Consider the following 17,987-nt stretch of genomic DNA (forward strand, 5'->3'; position numbering starts at 1 on the left):
ACTTTTCAGCTTCCACTTGTTGGGAAAACATGACAGTTAAAATAGAAAACAAGGCTCCCAAGTGTACTTGAGGCTATTCAGTGCCTCCAAGTGGCAGATTTTGGTCTTGAGGCAAAGATTTGTTTTGGTTTTTTTTGGAATAGAACCAGTGCAAAAAAGTCAATAGAATATTGTACACAGGAGAATCGGCAGATTCTCTCTAGCACCTCCTCGTGGCTGGTTACGGTCTAAATAAAAAAAATCTCAATTGGCCCAATGGCACAAAAGCTTTGTTTAGGTTCCATTCCTGTTTCTGTATTTGGACTCATGTTTAGCTCTTTGGAATAAAACCAGTGTAAACTGCAAAAAGCATTAATTAGTCAGTGGACTACTGGTCCCAGTAGAAGCGTCAGGTGCTTCTGAGCACCTCCTAGTGGCAGGTTTTGGTATAAATTTTAAATCCCAGTAGGCCGAATGGCACTAATGCTTATTGAGGTTCTTATCCTTCTATGTCCAGAGTCGTCTTTAGGCTTTTGGAATAAAGCCAGTGCGAACTTTAAAAAACGACAAAAAGCTCAGTGGACTACCGCACATGAAGCTGTGAGGTTGAGACTTCCGTGAATAGAAAATCAAGTGTGGTAGAGATGCTTGAATCCACATTTGAAGGCTTCACATTTGCCAACCGTCACCGTGGCCTCCCGCCCGTCCACGTTAAAATAACACCATCCAATTGTGTCCCATGTTTCCGCCGTCAGGCCCGTCAGATTCTGGAGCGCGAGTACAATAATCTGCTGGCGCTGGGCACCGACCGGCGGCTGGACGAAGTGAGCGCACACTCCACATTGAACAGTTTTGCACATTTCCACGATGACACGAACCCATAAACGCAGACATGTGACATGTTGAGCTCCTCCTTCCCCATTTCTCGGCCAACAAGAACTGCAATGTGTTGCAGTGCGACGACAAAGACTTCCGAGGTCCGTCGTGGAGGCGGCAGTTCCCGCCGCGGGACGTGCACGGCATCAGCATGATGCCCGGCTCGGCCGAGACTCTGCCGGCCGGCTTCCGTCTCACCGCCACGTCGGGCCACTCGCGCAGGCTCCCGCCCGACGGTAAGCCGGCGTTCCCGCCCGCCATCTTGTCTCACATCCAGCCAAACTTGTCTTTCCTGCTCTCCTCCGCCTGCTCGGCAGTCCTTTACGAGGCGCTGGACGACAGTGCCGACGACGTGTGTTTGGATTGGTTCTAAGGTCAGCTATGACGTGTCCCGCCCCCTGCTCAAAGTGGGCCCTGAGTGTCGTGGTCACTCCCCCCTTGTAACCACCCCCCCCCCACCTCTATGGACCAAACAGTTTGTACTTTCGGATGACGGCGGTTTTCAAGATGCCACAATTTTGAAGTTGCCGTGTCAATTATTGTACTGCAAACTAATGAAATACAGCTGTGCCTCGAGGTACGAGTGTCCCGACTATGAATTTACACATAAAAAGATAACATAATTCTCAAAGGCATATATTCTTTATCCTCTGTGAAGAACTAGCATTGAGCCAATCTTCATGTATACCTGTGTTATACTGCCCCCGGATGGCCAAAAGCAGCAGCACAATAATGGTTGAATTGAAACAAAAAAATGTGGCTAAAATTGTTCCCTTTAATGATGTCATTAGTGGAAGTTTTATTTTAGGAATGGGCGAGAACCGATACCAGGCCAATACAGGCTGGAGGCTGCCGATACTAGCCACAGATACTTAAGGCAAAAAACTAATGTGACAATGAGTAAGTCCTCCTCGGCAGTAGTTGGCGCTATACTGTGGCAGTTTGACACAAAGGTGAATCATCATCTGCGTCAGAATCTTTTGTCGTGTTAAATGAAATTTTAGACATCAAAAGTTGTCAAGGTTTTTGGTACTTGGTATCGGTCTGAGGAAAAAAAGTGGTATTGAGCGTTTCTAATGTTTTTATAAAGATTCTTATAGAGTGCTATATTTAAAAAAAAAAACGTGCTGGGAATGCTTTAGTGGCATATGCATTCATTTCAATGTTTTGAGTTACAACTGTGGTCACAGAATGACTTAAAATCGTATCTCAAGGCGCACCTTTCCACCCCCAAATGATCCTCAGCTATGGCGGGAAAAGGAATACTTGCTATTCAGTTTGCCTCACGATTAACACAGTAACTCGGTGGCATTGTTCAATTTTCCAAAAAGGACTACTTCCCCCTGTCAAAATTGTAAAATCTCTCCAAGCAAAGCGCTGTGAATACTTTGGTGATATTACACGACTCTTGCTAGGCGGAGCAAATTGAGGAAAGAAATGACCGTCCGTTTGCCCACCCTGCCCTCAAGTGTTGTCTTTGCTTGTGCGACTGTTGCTTGCCCGGCTGGACGCTGATGTCGTCTCTCCGTCGCCCCCTGTCGTCCCTTCCCACAGTGGGAGCCTCGGCGGTTCAGCGCCTGGACAGCTCCACGGTGAGAACCTACTCGTGCTGAGGAGACGGACCTTAACGTGTGCCGCTGTATGTAACACACAGAACAACACCGGCCGCTTCTTCTTCTTCTTCTTCGTTTTGTTCATGTTTTGAATCAGACGTGAAAGGCGGCGAAGCATGAGATAAGCCTTTTTTTTTTTTTTTTTTTTTTTTTAAGCCCGGAGGCTTGGCGCGCATCTTTGCTAGCAAGGCTCGCTAGCTTGCGCACTCACAAAGAAATAATCAAAACAAACTCAGTCAACAAGGCAAAAAAAAAAAATAATAAAAATTTTTCAGTAAATATTCTTCCACACCACATGCTCGATATTTTTATACCAAAGCTCGCACGTCTGGCAGCGGCTGTTGTTTTTTTTTTAGCTTAAAATGCAACATTCTATCTTGCGCAAGTGCTAGCATGTTAGCATTCGGAGAGAAAAGCTAGCGTAAAGTCTGAGTTGAGCCTGCTCAAACTGACGGACGTAGTTCGCAGCCACACTTCGGCTGCACTCAATTATTGAAATTATTCATTTATTTAATTCATCTTGCGCGAGCGCTAGCATGTTAGCATTCAGCGAGAAAAGTTGAGCCATCAGCCCAAACTGACGGGCGTAGTTCGCAGCCCATTTAAAATTTACTTCAATTTAATAATACATTTTGGACATCTATTTCAGTAAAATAAATAAATGAGAATTCATGTTTTTTTATATGGATATTTTGTTTGACTGCTGAGAGACAAGAGGCTTAAAAACATTTTTATTTTTTTTTAATAGTAGACTGTGATGGGGGTTTATTTGATCCTCACCATTCACATGCATCAGCAAGTATTTTCATTTGTAAACAAGACGTGGAAATATCTGACAACAATAAGACGTAACCGAAGTTTATTGTGACTATTTGTTGGCTTTTATTACGCCGGACGAACAGCCGCAGTCGTCCCCGAGCAACACGACACGTATGACTCATTCTTTTCTTTTTCGTAGGCCCAGTTCTGAACCGAGTCGCCGGATGGGCCCGCCCACCTAGGGAGGGCGGTTCCCGTGTGGGGAGGGGGCGAGCTCGGGGGGCTACGCCATCGGGATAACCTCGCACTGCCAAGAAGCCCCTCGTCTCTCCGCCTCACGCACCAGCCCCGCCCCTCAAATAAATCTCCTCCCCCTCCCCATATTTCTCAAATGTGGACGCCAGTCAGCCGCCGCCTCCGGTGCTAAACTCTCCCGCAGCCAGCTGGTCGTCATTTCCCTGAAGCGTACTGTGTATTTAAAGTAGGTTATGTAAATTAATATAAATGACATTTTTTAATATATATGTGTAAAAAAAAAAAAAAAAAAAAAAAGATTATAGAGCAAATAAGAAGTTAGTGGACCATAGATGAATAATATATGCTGCTCTCGGACCCTGGCAAACTTTCTATTTTTTTTTTTCTCATTATGGGGGCGGGGGTGGGGGGGGCAACTTCCTTTCTAAGGGGATGCTGTTGCCACCCTCTTGTGGCCGGAGGACTAACAAGCACACGAGCGGAGAACAACCCCTAGTGACTTAGTGGGAAAATGGCCTCAGATCACCCTGTGCGCGTGAATGTGTGTGCGCGTGTATGTGTTTAAAAAAAAAAAAAAAACAACAACAGCAAACGCTTGGCGTGAGTTGACATTTGCTGTCTTTGGAGCGAAGCATAACTTCTTTTTTGTTTTGTTTTTGGAAGTCTCAATTTGCACGAACAAGGACGTCGTCATGGTTCCATTTTGTGTGAATACGTTTGGATTTATTTATGACTTCTTGTACGTACGTCGGTGGAAAACCTAAAAGTAAGTGGTGAGCAAAAAAGAAATTAAAAGGAAAAACTACTGTGACTGGATGGAGTTTCATTTTTAAAAAAAAATAGACTTTTAAAAAATGTACAAAATGTAAACCATTGTAGTTTTTATTTCATTCCAACTAAATAGAATGTTTTTTACTTTGTGAACTTAGTGAGCTTTTTTATTTGAACTTGCTTACCTTTTACTTTTATATTTTTATTTTTTAACATGCTACATTTTTTTGTGAACTTGCTTATTTTTTAACTTACAGATTTTTTTTTTTTAACTGAAACCTTAATAACTTTTTTTTTCTTCGAATTTTCTCTATTTGAACCTGCTACATTTTGCTTTCATTTTAACTACAGTGGTACCTCTACTTACGAAATGAATTGCTTCTGATTTAATAACGTGGCGACAGTCGATACATTACGGTCATATTCTTTGGCGAGATCAACCGAACGCATCCCTTTTTCGTTCTATTATCGCTTGCTTTGTTTGTATGGACAAAAAAACGATTTTCTCCTTTTTTTCTTTTCCTCGTTTCTAATTCACGTCAAACTATCGAAACACCTCATGGCCCGAGGGGCGAATGACGAGGACGCTATCACATATACATCTATATATCTACCTGTCTATGTACACACATAGACACATCCGGTAGAGGTCCCTCTTAGCCAATGGGATGCCAGGAAGATGCTAGGTAATAGCCAATGGCAGAGCAGCTATGAGTATGTTGCGTTCAGGAAACTCTGGAAATGTGAGTAGCAGCCCATACTGTACCATTTCTTTCGTAACAAGAGGCAATATTTTCCTGTTGATGCGTTTTGTAACTTCAAAATTTCGTATGAAGAGACGTTCGTAAGTAGAGGTACCACTGTATCTTCATTTTTATTCAGTATTTTTTTTTTTTTTTTTTTTTACTTATGATTTTTAGAACTTGCTTCAGTTCTTATTACAGTTAGACTTTTTTTTTTTTTTTTTGTGAAATACTTTTCAGATTGGTCTTCAATGCTGCTGTTTCAACACTATCAGACTTATGATCTAAATCGGTTGTGCCCGAGTCCGGTCCTCGAGAGCCCCCCGATCCAGCCTGTTTTGGGTGTGTCTAAAACTGAACTGAAGGTTATCTTCTCCCTTCTTGGCCGCGTTGACCTCAGGCGGCGTGCAACCTCAGAGCTTTCTCGATCTCCTTGAACACTTCGGGGTCCTCGATGGTGGGCGTGATCTGCGCAGAAAATTCCCACGGTTGTCATGGCAACCTGCTGCATTCATTGACCTAACAGTCCAAACGAAATAGCGTGATATCGGATGTACCTTGTACGGCTTTCCGTTGACCAGATTTCCCAAAGAGGAGCGTGGGATCTTTCCGGAACGTGTCTTGGGTAGCCCGCGGACGAAAAGAACCTTCCGGAAGGCGGCCACGGGTCCCACCATGTCCCGTACGAGCTTCACCGTCTCGCGCGCTACCTCCTGTTGGCACTGCTGCACGCCTGACGACACGAACGAGACGCAATCAAACGAATTTGTTTGGTTTGTGCTTCAGTTCGGCGCGCCCCCTCACCGCTTTTGAGCACGCACAAGGCGAGCGGTACGTGGCCCTTCAGAGGGTCCTCCAAGCCCACCACGGCGCAGTCGGCCACCGCCGGGTGCAGCATAACCGACTGCAAAAAAAATATATATTTTATTTGTTTATTTATTTTTAAATGTCCTGACTGCTCTCCAGCACATTACCATACATTGGTGTCTAGAGCAATTCTGCCACATCCAATATGGCAGACTTTCACAGCATTTGTGTTTTTTAGGGAGAGACCCCTACCTCCTCCAAAGCTCCTGCTGACAGCCTGTGTCCAGCCACGTTGATGACATCATCAGAGCGCGACATGATGTACAGGAAGCCGTCCGTGTCCACGAAGCCGGCGTCCATGGTGTCGTAGTAGCCCTGATTTGAGTAAAAGTACTAGTGTGGGTATTTCCGTGACAAGCTGCTAGTACTAGTCTCGCTGCTTTTGTCCACCGGAGGGCGCCCAGGCGCTGCTCCCTCCACAAACCCACCGGGAATTTAGTGAAGTAGATCTGCTTGAAAAGATCCAAGTTCTGCCACAGAGACGACGTGGCGCCGGGCGGCAGCGGTAATCTGCACATAAGTAAAAAGTAATCTATTACTCTGCATTTGGACAACAGGTCTGAGTTATTTTTTCCCTCATTCATTTAATCCTGTCTTTCTGTCCTTCAGTTGTCTCATTTGTCCTTCCTACCATCTAGTCTTTGCATCCTTCCCTGTTGTCCTTTTCCTTTCCTTCAATTCTTGTCTTTCCTTCCTTCCCTTCTGTCTCTTTTCCTTCTTTTAACGCTGTCTTGATGTCTTTTAACTTTCCTTCAGTGAAATCTTTATGTCCTTCCCTGCTCTCTTTCTCGGCCTTCAATTGTGTCTTTGTGTCCTTCCCCACTGTCTCTTTTTACCTTCTCTCAATGCCGTCTTTAAATTCTTCCACTTTTTCCCTTTACCACATCCTGCCTTCAGAGCCTTCACTGTTCTCTTTTTCCACTTCAAATGTGTCCTTATGACATCCCCCACCTCCTTCCTTATGTCATTTCTTGACACCTTTCTGTCTCCTTTTAGCTTCCTTCAATCCTGTCTTCACATTCTTTGCCCTTCCCCACTGTCTCGTTCCTCCTTCCTCAATGCATCTTTTGCCTTCCTTCAGTCCTGACTTTGTCCTCATCTCTTTACCTTCCCTCGTTCTTGCCGTCTGCCTTCCATTTCTCTTTAGCTCAGTCCATCCCTCCTTGTAATCTTGTCTTTATGTCCGTCACGACTGTCTCTGCCCCTTTCATCCTCTTGCGTGCCTTCCACGTCACTTTCACTCCTTCCATCTGATCTTTTGTTTTGTCTTCCCATCTCTCTCTCTCTCTCTCTCATCAAAGTGTCAACAAAACGCCCAAGCTTGATTCATGAAGCGGTTCTTGTTCTCGTAACTGATTTAATGGCGCCTGCAGCTGTTCCCCTTCTTTAAATATTGCCTTTAAAAAAAAAAAAAAAAAAAAGTTTCTTGGCAGTGGCTCTGTGTGGGGGATTAACTCAGCCCAACGGGCAGGAAGCAAGTCACATGATGATGATGATGATGATGAAGACGCTTACCGCACCACAATGTTTCCCAGAGTTCCCGGCTTCACCCGCCGCATGTGGTCGTCGATCACCGTCACTGCAAAAAAATGAAGGCGATGTTTACTTTTCATTTTCTTTTCGGGGGGGCCGGATTTGAATTGTACCGTCGTAGCCTGGCACGGGTTTGCCGGCCTGGCCTGCGGGGGGCGTCAGTGAGTTGCCCAGGCCGATGCACGTGGATGTGATGGGAGAGCCCGTCTCTGAAACACAAGAGAGCATCATCGTCTTTACATCCTTCCTCCTGGTCTTATTTTGCCTTCAAATGTGTCTTGGTGTCCTTTCCTGCTGTTTCTTTTCCCCGTGTCAGATCTGTTTAAGTCTGTTATTTCCCCTTCCTTCATCTTTCCATCACATTCTTCCTACGTCCTTCCCTGCTGTTTTTTCAATTTCCGACTTCTTTCAGTCCTTCCTTCTAATCGCTTGTTCTCCCTTTCCTTTCTTTAACGCCACTATTTTCTTCAGTCATGTCTTTTGCTACTGTCTTATTTCCATTCCTTAAATTGTGTCTTTAAGTCTTTCCCTGTTGTCTCTTTTTTCCCTTCATTTTTTTTCAGGTCATCCCCAGACTTTCCTTCTTTAGTTGCACCACTTTCTTTCATCTTTAATTCCTTCTCAGGTCACTTTTTCACTTCAAATCCACAGTCTTTCTTTGTAATCTCTAGTTCTTTTTCTTTCCTTTCTTTTATCCCACCACTTTCTTTCCTTCATCCGTGTCCTTCAGTCCTTTCTGATGTCTTTTTATTCCTTCTTTCAGTCCTCTTTTTGTACTTTACTTCTGTTTTTTTTCTCCCTTCAATTCTTCAGTTCTTTCTTCCAGTCTCGAGTTCTTCTTCCACTTTCCTTCCTTCAATTGCTGCTTTTATGATCTTCCCTGCTGTCTCTTTTTCTCTTCCTCTGTCAGTCCTTCAAATTCTTTTTTTTTGCCCCTTCACCATTTTCTCTCTTATGGTCTCACTTTCTCTCCTTTTTCAATTACTCAGTCCTTCCTTCCAATGTATTGCTCTTCTTCCTTCTGTCCTTCCTTCCTTTATTCCAACACTTGCCTGAGACCAGCATGATTTTCTTGTGTTTCCATGCTGGTCTTCCAGCTCTCAAGTGTCAGGAAGGACAATGTGACAGAAAGTCAGTGCACCCGCACCGCAATTAACATTCAGCACCGCCGGTGGGTGCGTAGCCGAGCGTTTTTTTTTTCATTGACGGCCCGATTATTTGGTAACACAATGAAGATGGTTATCCGCACGCCGTTTGCTCATCAAAGCTCTCCTAACAGATGGAAAACGCACATTTGTTGCCTGGCAACACCGGTGACATCAGCGGCCACCTCCGCCTCCAAAAATAGCGCACGGATAAATATCAGCCTTCAAAATGGCAGAGCAGCAAGTGGAAGAACCACTTGTGGCAAAGTGATGACATCCAGATAACAATGCTCCATTTTGATTGACTGGGGATTTGGTTTTTTTTGTTTTTTTTACTGTGGCGACCCACTTAAACTATGGGACGGGGGCGGTCACAATATTAGGGACGGTTCTCGGTGCGATGCCGGAAGTAATGCCATCAAAAAGGAGTATTGTTATGTTCCGAGACAGGAAGGTGAGAGTGCAGCCGGTGGAAATGCGACAGCGTCAGCGGGACGCCGCCGTCTGATTGAGCCGGCTGCACATGCGAATAACGAAGCGGCGGAAACAGTAGCAGTAGTAGAAGATGTAGTTTCGGTTAGTTATCGGTTTTGGAAAAGCATTTTTATTTTATTTCAGGAATGGAAATGTTTTTTCAATTTTAGTGTTCGATATTTTCGTCGCTTTCTATAATAACAGTGCGGTGTACCCACCTGAGGACAAGCGCTATGGAAAATGGGCGGACGGTTTTCTTTGTGTCCAAAAAAATGCTTATGATGAGTGTAATTATGGTTTTTTTTTTTTCTAATTATTATTTTTTTTTTTTTATTTACCTGTCTGCCACCAGTGATCCAGCACGGGAGACCCGAAGCTGGTCTTGGCCCACTCGAGAGTCTCCACATCGCAGCGCTCCCCTGCCAAGAAGACGGCGCGCAACCTGCGAGGACAAACCCGTCAATCACTACGTCCCGGGCGGGGAAGGGGGGGGGGGGGGGGGACTGACGCAAATTACCTGGGGAGGTGGTAGGCCGCCCCGCTTCGAGCATGGGGGTCCTGCTGGCGGATGGCCCGGACGGCGGTGGGCGCGGTGAACAAGGCGGCGGCGCCGTGCTCGGAGAGGACGCGGAAGAAGGCGCCGGGGTCCGGGGTGCCCACGGGCTTGCCCTCGTAGAGGATGCTGCTGTTTCCGTGCAGGAGGGGGCCGTAGCAGATGTACGAGTGGCCCACCACCCAGCCCAGGTCCGACGCCGCCCACCAAACCTGCCGCCGCAGGTTAGCCACCACGCTAACACAAGCTAAAAATAAGCTAACGCTAAGCTTACTTCGCCGGGGCGGAGTCCGTAAATGTTGGACATGGTCCAGTTCAGCATCACGGCGCACCCGCCGGTGTCCCTCACCACACCCTGGCCGGCGAAAACATATACATAACAGAACATAATATTGCGCAATTTGGGGGCAAAATGTGTGCATGTAAAGTGGTTCATTTTACAATTGTTTTGAAATATTCACAACAAAGCAGAAACTAATTTAATCAAATAAAGCCAAAAGTGTACATGGAGAATATTAGATTCTACTTAAACTTATTTATTTTATCATTTAGAATTAAAAATTGTATAGCACATGTATTTTTTTATTAATGATTCATTTTATTTATAATGAATCAATTATTTCGTAAAATAAATATTAAATGTCGATCTAAAATGGCCTATTTTACAAAGACAGTATTTTTACTCTATTAATCACTTATTATTCACAAATCGATGAACCAATTATTCAATGAGATAAATATGACATTTGAAAGATAAGCCCAAAAAAAAAAAAAGCATGACTAATTTGAGCAAAGTAGTGAAACAACTGAACTCCAGTTTGGCAACCTTGGGCGTTCCGGTGGTGCCGGACGTGTAGAGAATGTAGAGCGGGTGGTTGGAGGGGACGGGGACGCAGTCGTGGGGCCGGGCGCCCGCCATCTCCTCATCCCAGTCCAGAGACAAGCTCCCGCTCATCGACACTTTTTCCTGCAAGGACACAAATGATAAAAAGTCACATCTAAAATTCCAGGAACTCCAACATACTACTCGGGACTCAATTGTGCCCGTAGCTGCGTTTCAAATCAAAGTTCCAGGAACCTTTAGTACTTGGAACCTGTACATTCCTGAGTCTTTCAAAAGTATTTCTATGAAAAAAAAAATGATCCTGGAACTGAAGATTAGACGCCAGTTTTCTTCCAAAAGCTCCTCACCGTGTCTCTGCAGTAGATGAGTACTTTGGAGGGCTTGTGAACGCTGAGTTCCAAGGCCTTTTCCACCAGGGGCACGTAGGCCACCCGGCGGCCCGGCTCGATCCCAAACGAAGCAGTCAGAATCATTTTGGGCTGCAAAAAACACACCCCCCAAAAAAAAAAAAATCACTTTGCATTTACGTTTTGCCGCCTCACATCATCCGGGAGTAATAAAAGTAATTTGTTGAGAAAATGAGGCACTTTCGAAATTTGGGTTTCATCCAAATCCAATTACAGATATTTAATTATATTACATATTTATTTATTACTATTTCGCTACTATGAATGACTAGTTTACATAAACAATTGAACTCTTGTTTTTTTTCAACCGGATCTACCGATTATATAGTCAAGAAAGTAGGCGGCACTCGACTGGTTAGCACGTCCGCCTCACGGTGCGGCGGTCGGAGGTTCGAATCCGGCCCCCGCCTTCCTGTGTGGAGTTTGCATGTTCTCCCCGTGCCTGCGTGGGTTTCCTCCCACACTCCAAAAAAACTGCACGGTAGGTTGATTGAACACTCTAAATTGTCCCAAGGTATGCTTGCGAGTAGAGGTGGGCGATAGATATCGTCATCGATATCATCGTCAATCTTTCACGATGTGTAATTTTACATTATCGAGTATCAATACTGCCTCGAAAAGCATAACGAGCCAGTCGATGGCCGCGTGACTCTGTCCGCGGCGCAGCCGCTTTGAGTATGGAGGAGTGCCCAGCGGGGAATATTAGCAAGGCGCAAGTCCACGTCGTCCGTAGTCTGTAAATGGTTTGAGCTCGACAAGACTGACATCGGTGGGAGAGCAATTCTGTTCCACTACGGGCCATATGGATTACGAGGAAAACTTGGCGACTGCGCAAGCATGCTAAATAAAAGCTTAGTAAACACACGCACTCAGAAAACCGTCGCCGAGTTGAGCCAACAAACGCACTCACGCACACACGCGCTCAGTACTTTAGCGAGCATGTCAAACGTGACAGCCTGGATGCTCGGTTAACATTCACAGCTTACGCGTTTTTATTCATAACTAGCCTGTATTTCCTGAGGCATGTTGCGCAAACTACGGCGGCTTATTAGTGTGACGCTAGCATACACCCAAACACGAATGAAGTCACAAGTCTGCATATCACAGCGATGAATGAGTAGGAAAATGCACTTTTCGGTAAATTGCAGCTTTGTTATTCAACTTTATTCTGAATACGGTGGCCAATGTATGAGAATGGGTGTTGTCATGACGACGTCTCTTTTTTTCTCTCGCTGGGTGACACTTCCGTCACACGTCGCATATCAAATGCATTTTTTCCCATTCTGATTGCTCTAGTAGTTAGCAGTGGTACACCAGTACTTACTGCAGCTTTATGGAATAACAGCAGAGACATTTAAATGACATAAATACAGTATTCCCAAAATCAATGTAAGTCTATACATATATTTTTTTTATTGTTAAATATTGTCGTAGAATATCGTTATGTTTTGCAGAAGCTGTATTTAGCAATTGAAAAGAGATGTTGTTCACAAACGCCGTCTATCAACAATTGTTCTGTGAAGCAAGTGCAGATTTAAAATATTTTTGGTAGAATATGTAAAAAAAAATATCGAGATTTGTTTTGGTTTTTTTTGTTGCCCATATCGCCCACCCCTACTTGCGAGTGTCAATGTTGGCTGGCAACCAATTCAGAGTGTGACCCGCCTACTGCCCTTAAGACAGTCTACTCATGATGTCTAGAAGGATTCCTGGACGGTTTTATTTCCATCGGTCTGTTGACTAAATCAACACACAAAACCAGTAAGAGCAACCTCAGTCTCACCTTGGCGTGATCGATGCGCACGGACAGCTCTTTGGAGGCGAAGCCGCCAAAGATGAGGCTGTGCGGTGCGCCGATGCGGGCACACGCCAGCATGGCAAACATGGCCTGGGGTACCATGGGCATGTAGATGACCACCAGGTCCCCTTTGCCAACCCCGTTTTTCACCAGGACGCCGGCGAGCCGCGCCACCTGAAGCAAAATTCAAACGCTAAAAATGTTTCCGTGTATATGTGGTATCGATTCCGTGGTTTTAAATGCACGCTACCTGGTCCTGGAGTTCCCGGTAGGTGATGATACGCTTGTTGCTAGTCACGGGGCTGTCGTAGATGATGGCCGCCTGCTCGCCACGGCCGCCTTCCACGTGACGGTCCACAGCGTTGTAGCACATGTTTAGCTTTCCACCCACAAACCTCACGGCAAAAAACAAAACAAAACAACAACAAAACAAAAAAAAACACACACAACAAATTATATTTAACAATCTTTAGTGGTATGGCCTTAAAATGAAAACATTTTCAATTATGATTTTAATCAAACATTTTCAGCCTTTGCTTGTTGAAAAGCATGAAATTAATTTGAAAAAAATTTTTGTTTGAATATGCATGCATCATTAATATATTTATATTTTAAATGGTCAACAATTGAATGTAAAATGAGTTGGTATTAGAGGTGGGCGATATATATCGTCATCGATATCATCGTCAATCTTGCTTTCACGATGTGTAATTTTACATTATCGAGGATTAATACTGCCTCGAAAAGCATAACGAGTCGGTCGACGGCCACAAAGTATGCGCAAATGCTGAAACCCTCATTCGGCAAATCAGGTTGCATTGACGGCAAAGGAGGAGGAAGTGATAATCATTCGCCGAATCAGCGGGCAGGACCCGGTCACGTGACTCTTTCCGCGACGCAACCGCTCTGTTTCAAGTATGGAGGAGTGTCCAGTGGGGACTATTAGCAAGGCGCAAGTCACGTCGTCCGTAGTCTGTAAATGGTTTGAGCTTGACAAAACTGACATCGGTGGGAATAACATTGTTAGATGTGCCAAAACGGTCACCGGAAAGAGCAATTCTGTTCTGGAAAACTTGGCGACCGCGCAAGCATGCTAAACAAAAGCTTAGTAAACACACACACACTCAGAAAACAGTCGCCGAGCTCAGCCAACAAACACAAACGCACACTCAGTACTTTATCGAGCAAGTCAAACGTGACAGCCTGGATGTTCGGTTACCATTCATCTTACACGCTTTTAGTCCGCATCATTTATAACTAGCCTGTATTCCTGAGGCATGTAGCGCAAACTACGGCGGCTTATGAGTATGACGCCAGGATACACCCAAACACGAATAAAGGCACAAGTCTAAATATCACAGTGATGAATGAGTAGGAAAATGCACTTTTCGGTAAATTGCAGCTTTGTTATTCAACTTTAATCTGAATACAATGTATGTGAATGGGTGTTGTCATGACAACGTCTTTTTTTTTTTTTTCCTCTCGCTGGATGACACTCCTGTCACACAATCACATTTCAAATACATTTATTTCCCATTCCGATTGCTGTAGTTAACACCCTTTTCTCATTCTGATTGTTCTAGTAGTTGGCAGTGGTACACCAGTACTTTCTACAGCTCAAAATGTAACATCATTATGGAAAAACACCACAGATATTTAAATGACATAAATATTCCCCAAAATCAATTTAAGTCCATACATAATTTTTTGTACTTTATTGTTGCATATTGTCCTATAATATCATTATGTTTTGCAGAAGCTGTATTGGCAATTTAAAAGAGATGTTGTTCACAAACGCCGTCTAACCACAATTGGTCTGTGAAGCAAGTGCCGATTTCAAATATTTTTTGTACAATATCGTCAAATTATCGTTATCGGGGTTTTTTAAAAAAAAATATCTAGATTTTTTTTTTTTGCCCATATCGCCCACCCCTAGCTGGTACAAATAACTTTTTGCCTTTGAGTAACTTTGTACACCCTCCAGCATGTTGACTTGTTTAGGTGATGCCAAATATTTGCGTTGTTAGTGTACGATACATACCTCGAGTGAAAAGTGGAGGAATGGACCAGAAGCAACAGATGACTATGAAAGCTAGCAGCTAATATGTTAAAATGTCTTTCGGGGCATAAAAGACGAACATGATTGTGTAAAAGTGAAGTTGCTACATGAAAATGTCAAAAGAGATGCTAGAAGGCTAACAAACTAAAAGGACTTATTTTAGGGGCATATAAGACAAAGTTAGAACATTTTCAGTTTGTAGCCGTGTTGTTGCTTTTCATTTGTGCTGTTTATTAACTGATGGTTGTAAAAACAAAGATAATGTCAAAAAGTGAAACCGCTCACTAGAACGGTATTGGCAGACAATACTTGCTTTATGAGCATAAAAAATTAAAATCGTGTTTGTTGTGTTACACTTTTGTTAGCTTTGGCTTGGATAAACAAAGACGGCTTTAGGAAGCGATACTGCTACACAAAAGTAAGGTAATACCAAACGCTAGGAAAGTTAGCAGCCACTATATTAAAGACTCATCTTGGGGGCATGCAAGACAAATTTGGAGAATTTTCTCTTTGATTGTCACAGGTTACCTAATTATAAAATACTTATGAATGTTATTCATATTTATTTTTGTTTTGTTGTTAATTAACTCTTTTGTACTTTTTCTAGCCTGGCCAAACAAAATGGCGGCATGTTTTTGTTTTGCTGTTTACTTTTGTTTTGATTAGTTTGTTGTTTTTATTTACTTTGTTGTTTTCTACTACCTGGACGGGAAACTTGCGTTTGCTTTGTACTTTGCCAACAGGCCCATTCAAGAAAGATGATTTTAACGTTCATATCGCTGTTTTGCCATCATATTCGACTTTTAAACAAAAGACGTGTTATTTTCATGTGCCGGTGGTGCGTTCAAGTTCCACTTCCAAGCGTCGTCTTTTCCGCTTACCCCGCTAAAAACCTACCAGTTAGGGAACACTGGGTCCTCCACTTGCAATGTTTTGCTCCACGGTTCGAACCAGCGTATGTCTTGACCCGCTTCGGCCCAGTACTGCTCCGGCTGGTCCCGGGCCGCCGCGAAGGCTCGGCCGTAGCGTTCCGCCGCCGCCTCGCGCGCATCACCCGCGCAGCCGCGTTGCACAGTTGCTGTTTTCCCACAAACCCAAACGTCCCACAGGCGACTTCCAAGGCTGCTGCTCCTCGTGCACACTTTCGAGATTTGCGCGTGCATGCTTGCTTGCTGCTGTTGAAAACTTTTGAAAACTTTTGCAGTTTTCGCTTCCTCGCAATCACGCGCGCTCACACACTCACACGCTTCTGGTGACGTCGGAGATACTACCTGAATGGAGAACTACTTCAACTTGCATCCTTAAGCATGTGAACTTTGAACTGGATTCATAACCACGCCTCTCTTTTTTTCATATTGCAAGCACACTTACGTCATGACTTAAGTTATATTAAAAGTGCATTCTTCTGGGGGTGAAAAATAAAAAATCGAGATTCACTCTTTTAACTCGTTTAACGCAGGGGTTTGCAAACTAGTACTTACTTTTGATTTAAAATATACAAGTATAAACGACTTTAGTTGATACAAAAATAATAATAAATGCACATTTTTAATGTTATTGTTCATAGGTTTTGTTTTAAATCTTTAAATCAAATTGTTTTAAATTAGTAAAAATTGTAGTGTACAAATTTTTATTTTGTTTCACTTTTTAAAATTTACAATAATTCAACTAACAATAAAAGTGCATGCATTTTCCCCCTACATCTGTGTATTTTGTTATTTTAATATTGTTTTATTTACATTAGGTAAAAGAATCACTGTCTAACTGCAGTTTAGTTGTATTGAACTTTTTAGTGCAATGCGTTTGCATGTATACTTTAATGACAGTATTTTTTTGATTGGTATAAAATGTTTAAGAACCACTACATTAGGATTTTGAAAGGAATAATTTTGGACTGATCTACGCTTCCAACTTTGCGGGAAGAAAATGCTTGGATGCTTGGAGAATGCATTGTGTAAGAGCAGCATATTTTTAATTTTTAAGTCATTTATAATCTGAATTTGATGTGAGCTAACCATTCCATCTGGTAAAAAATACATCTAAGAAAAAAATCTTATCCTTGTGGCGGATGACGTCAAAGAGCTCCTGACTAACCCCACCCACTTTTTCCCCCCATGCCCCCATTCAGTCACAAGTGGATGACAGTGCCACATATGGTGAAAATGTCATTAATATTCCACCTCCCGCCAAGCAAAACTGAAAGCGAGCATGGTTGTTTAACTCCATGCACTACATACCCCTACCCACCAGAGAGCGCCATGATTTTTAGTTTTAGTTTTTTTAGTCGTTTCTTGTCGTCTTGAGATACAGTATGCATGTTTTACAATCTTTTTTACGTCCAGGTACACCCATCCACCAGAGGGAGCTGTGGTAAAAATAACGTTTTTGTTATCTTTGCTTTACATTTATCAGAGATTTACTTGTGAAAAGATGTATAAATAAACGTCTTATCATCTGTGATGACTCTCCCTAAGCATTTTTTTCTCGGCCTTCCCTATCTTTCAGCTGGACCAGCTGAAAATTCTGCCTAGCAACAAGTGGCAATCATCTGATGACGCGAGGGAAAAGAAAGTATATACCTGTAATGTACTGTCGTTCTTTCTTGTGTTCATTGATTTATTTATATTTTTGATTCCATGCTGTTTTTCCCCAATTTATAGAGGAAAAATTATTTTTTTTGTGGACATAAAAATTAAGATATTTTTTATATTCATTTGATATTTGGTTATACATTATTTTTTAATTGTCATGTGACCAATCAAAGTATGATTTGTGGGTGTTTTTTTTTTGTAGAGGCCACACGTCAGATGTAAGCCCTGCCTAGCAACAAGTGACACCCTTGTGACAGCCCCTGGAATTTATTCAGGAATCTTTCAGACATGTGTGCAGACTTCTTTTGATATCTGTGCAAATGACAATTTGCGAAATGTTTAAACTTTTACCTTTTTCTCCAAAACTCATCATGGTTTGAAAAAAAAAAAAAAAACTATAGATGCATGCTTTTGATTGGGCGGGTCAGAAAGCCAGTGAGAGGTTTTTGCTATGTGTAAAGACGTCAACATGAGGATTAATTCCAAACAGCTTAAGTTGATGAGTGGATGGGAGGATGCCGGACGGATGGATGCTGGCTGGATGGATTAGGTATGAGTTAAGCTTGTGCACGTGAGGTGGGCGTCCGCATGTGATGGAGTCGCGCATGGATGTGGAGCAATCGTTGACATTCTCTCCAGCGTTCAATCAATAATGCACATTGTCACCTTGCACGTTTTGTTTCCACGCACAAGCAATACATTTATTGACAAGCCGCTAAC

General features: G+C 43.2%; 2 protein-coding genes across 8 annotated transcripts in view; one reads left to right on the top strand and one right to left on the bottom strand.

The window, feature by feature from the left end:
* The window catches only part of ppfia2 (PTPRF interacting protein alpha 2), a 41,262-nt gene extending 36,969 nt beyond the window's left edge, over positions 1–4,293 (top strand). For 4 of the 7 annotated variants that reach the window (XM_086022550.1, XM_086022553.1, XM_086022554.1 and 1 more), the window contains 4 exons: positions 735–803; positions 935–1,091; positions 2,410–2,494; positions 3,427–4,293. In XM_086022550.1, coding sequence (XP_085878676.1) covers positions 735–803; positions 935–1,091; positions 2,410–2,468 — 285 coding nt within the window. In that variant the 3' untranslated portion in view covers positions 2,469–2,494; positions 3,427–4,293. Of the gene's footprint in view, positions 1–734; positions 804–934; positions 1,092–1,172; positions 1,230–2,409; positions 2,495–3,426 lie in introns of all 7 variants that reach the window. The other 3 variants (XR_015084777.1, XM_086022551.1, XM_086022552.1) reach the window with 3 other exon arrangements.
* A 46-nt stretch (positions 4,294–4,339) lies between these two features.
* acss3 (acyl-CoA synthetase short chain family member 3) lies at positions 4,340–16,181 on the bottom strand. The gene is made up of 15 exons (XM_086022556.1): positions 15,574–16,181; positions 12,868–13,012; positions 12,603–12,791; positions 10,760–10,891; positions 10,395–10,535; positions 9,843–9,923; positions 9,533–9,780; positions 9,354–9,457; positions 7,510–7,605; positions 7,379–7,442; positions 6,292–6,373; positions 6,056–6,178; positions 5,801–5,900; positions 5,554–5,729; positions 4,340–5,464 (listed from the first exon to the last, which is right to left on the bottom strand). Exons 1-15 carry the CDS (start codon positions 15,837–15,839, stop codon positions 5,393–5,395), a joined length of 2,019 nt encoding a protein of 672 aa, XP_085878682.1. The 5' UTR covers positions 15,840–16,181; the 3' UTR covers positions 4,340–5,392.
* Positions 16,182–17,987: the final 1,806 nt, after the last annotated feature.

This window comes from Filicampus tigris, chromosome 22 (genome assembly GCF_054856515.1).
Source record: "Filicampus tigris isolate MCC_2025a chromosome 22, RoL_Ftig_1.0, whole genome shotgun sequence".
Taxonomy (NCBI): Eukaryota; Metazoa; Chordata; class Actinopteri; order Syngnathiformes; family Syngnathidae; genus Filicampus; species Filicampus tigris.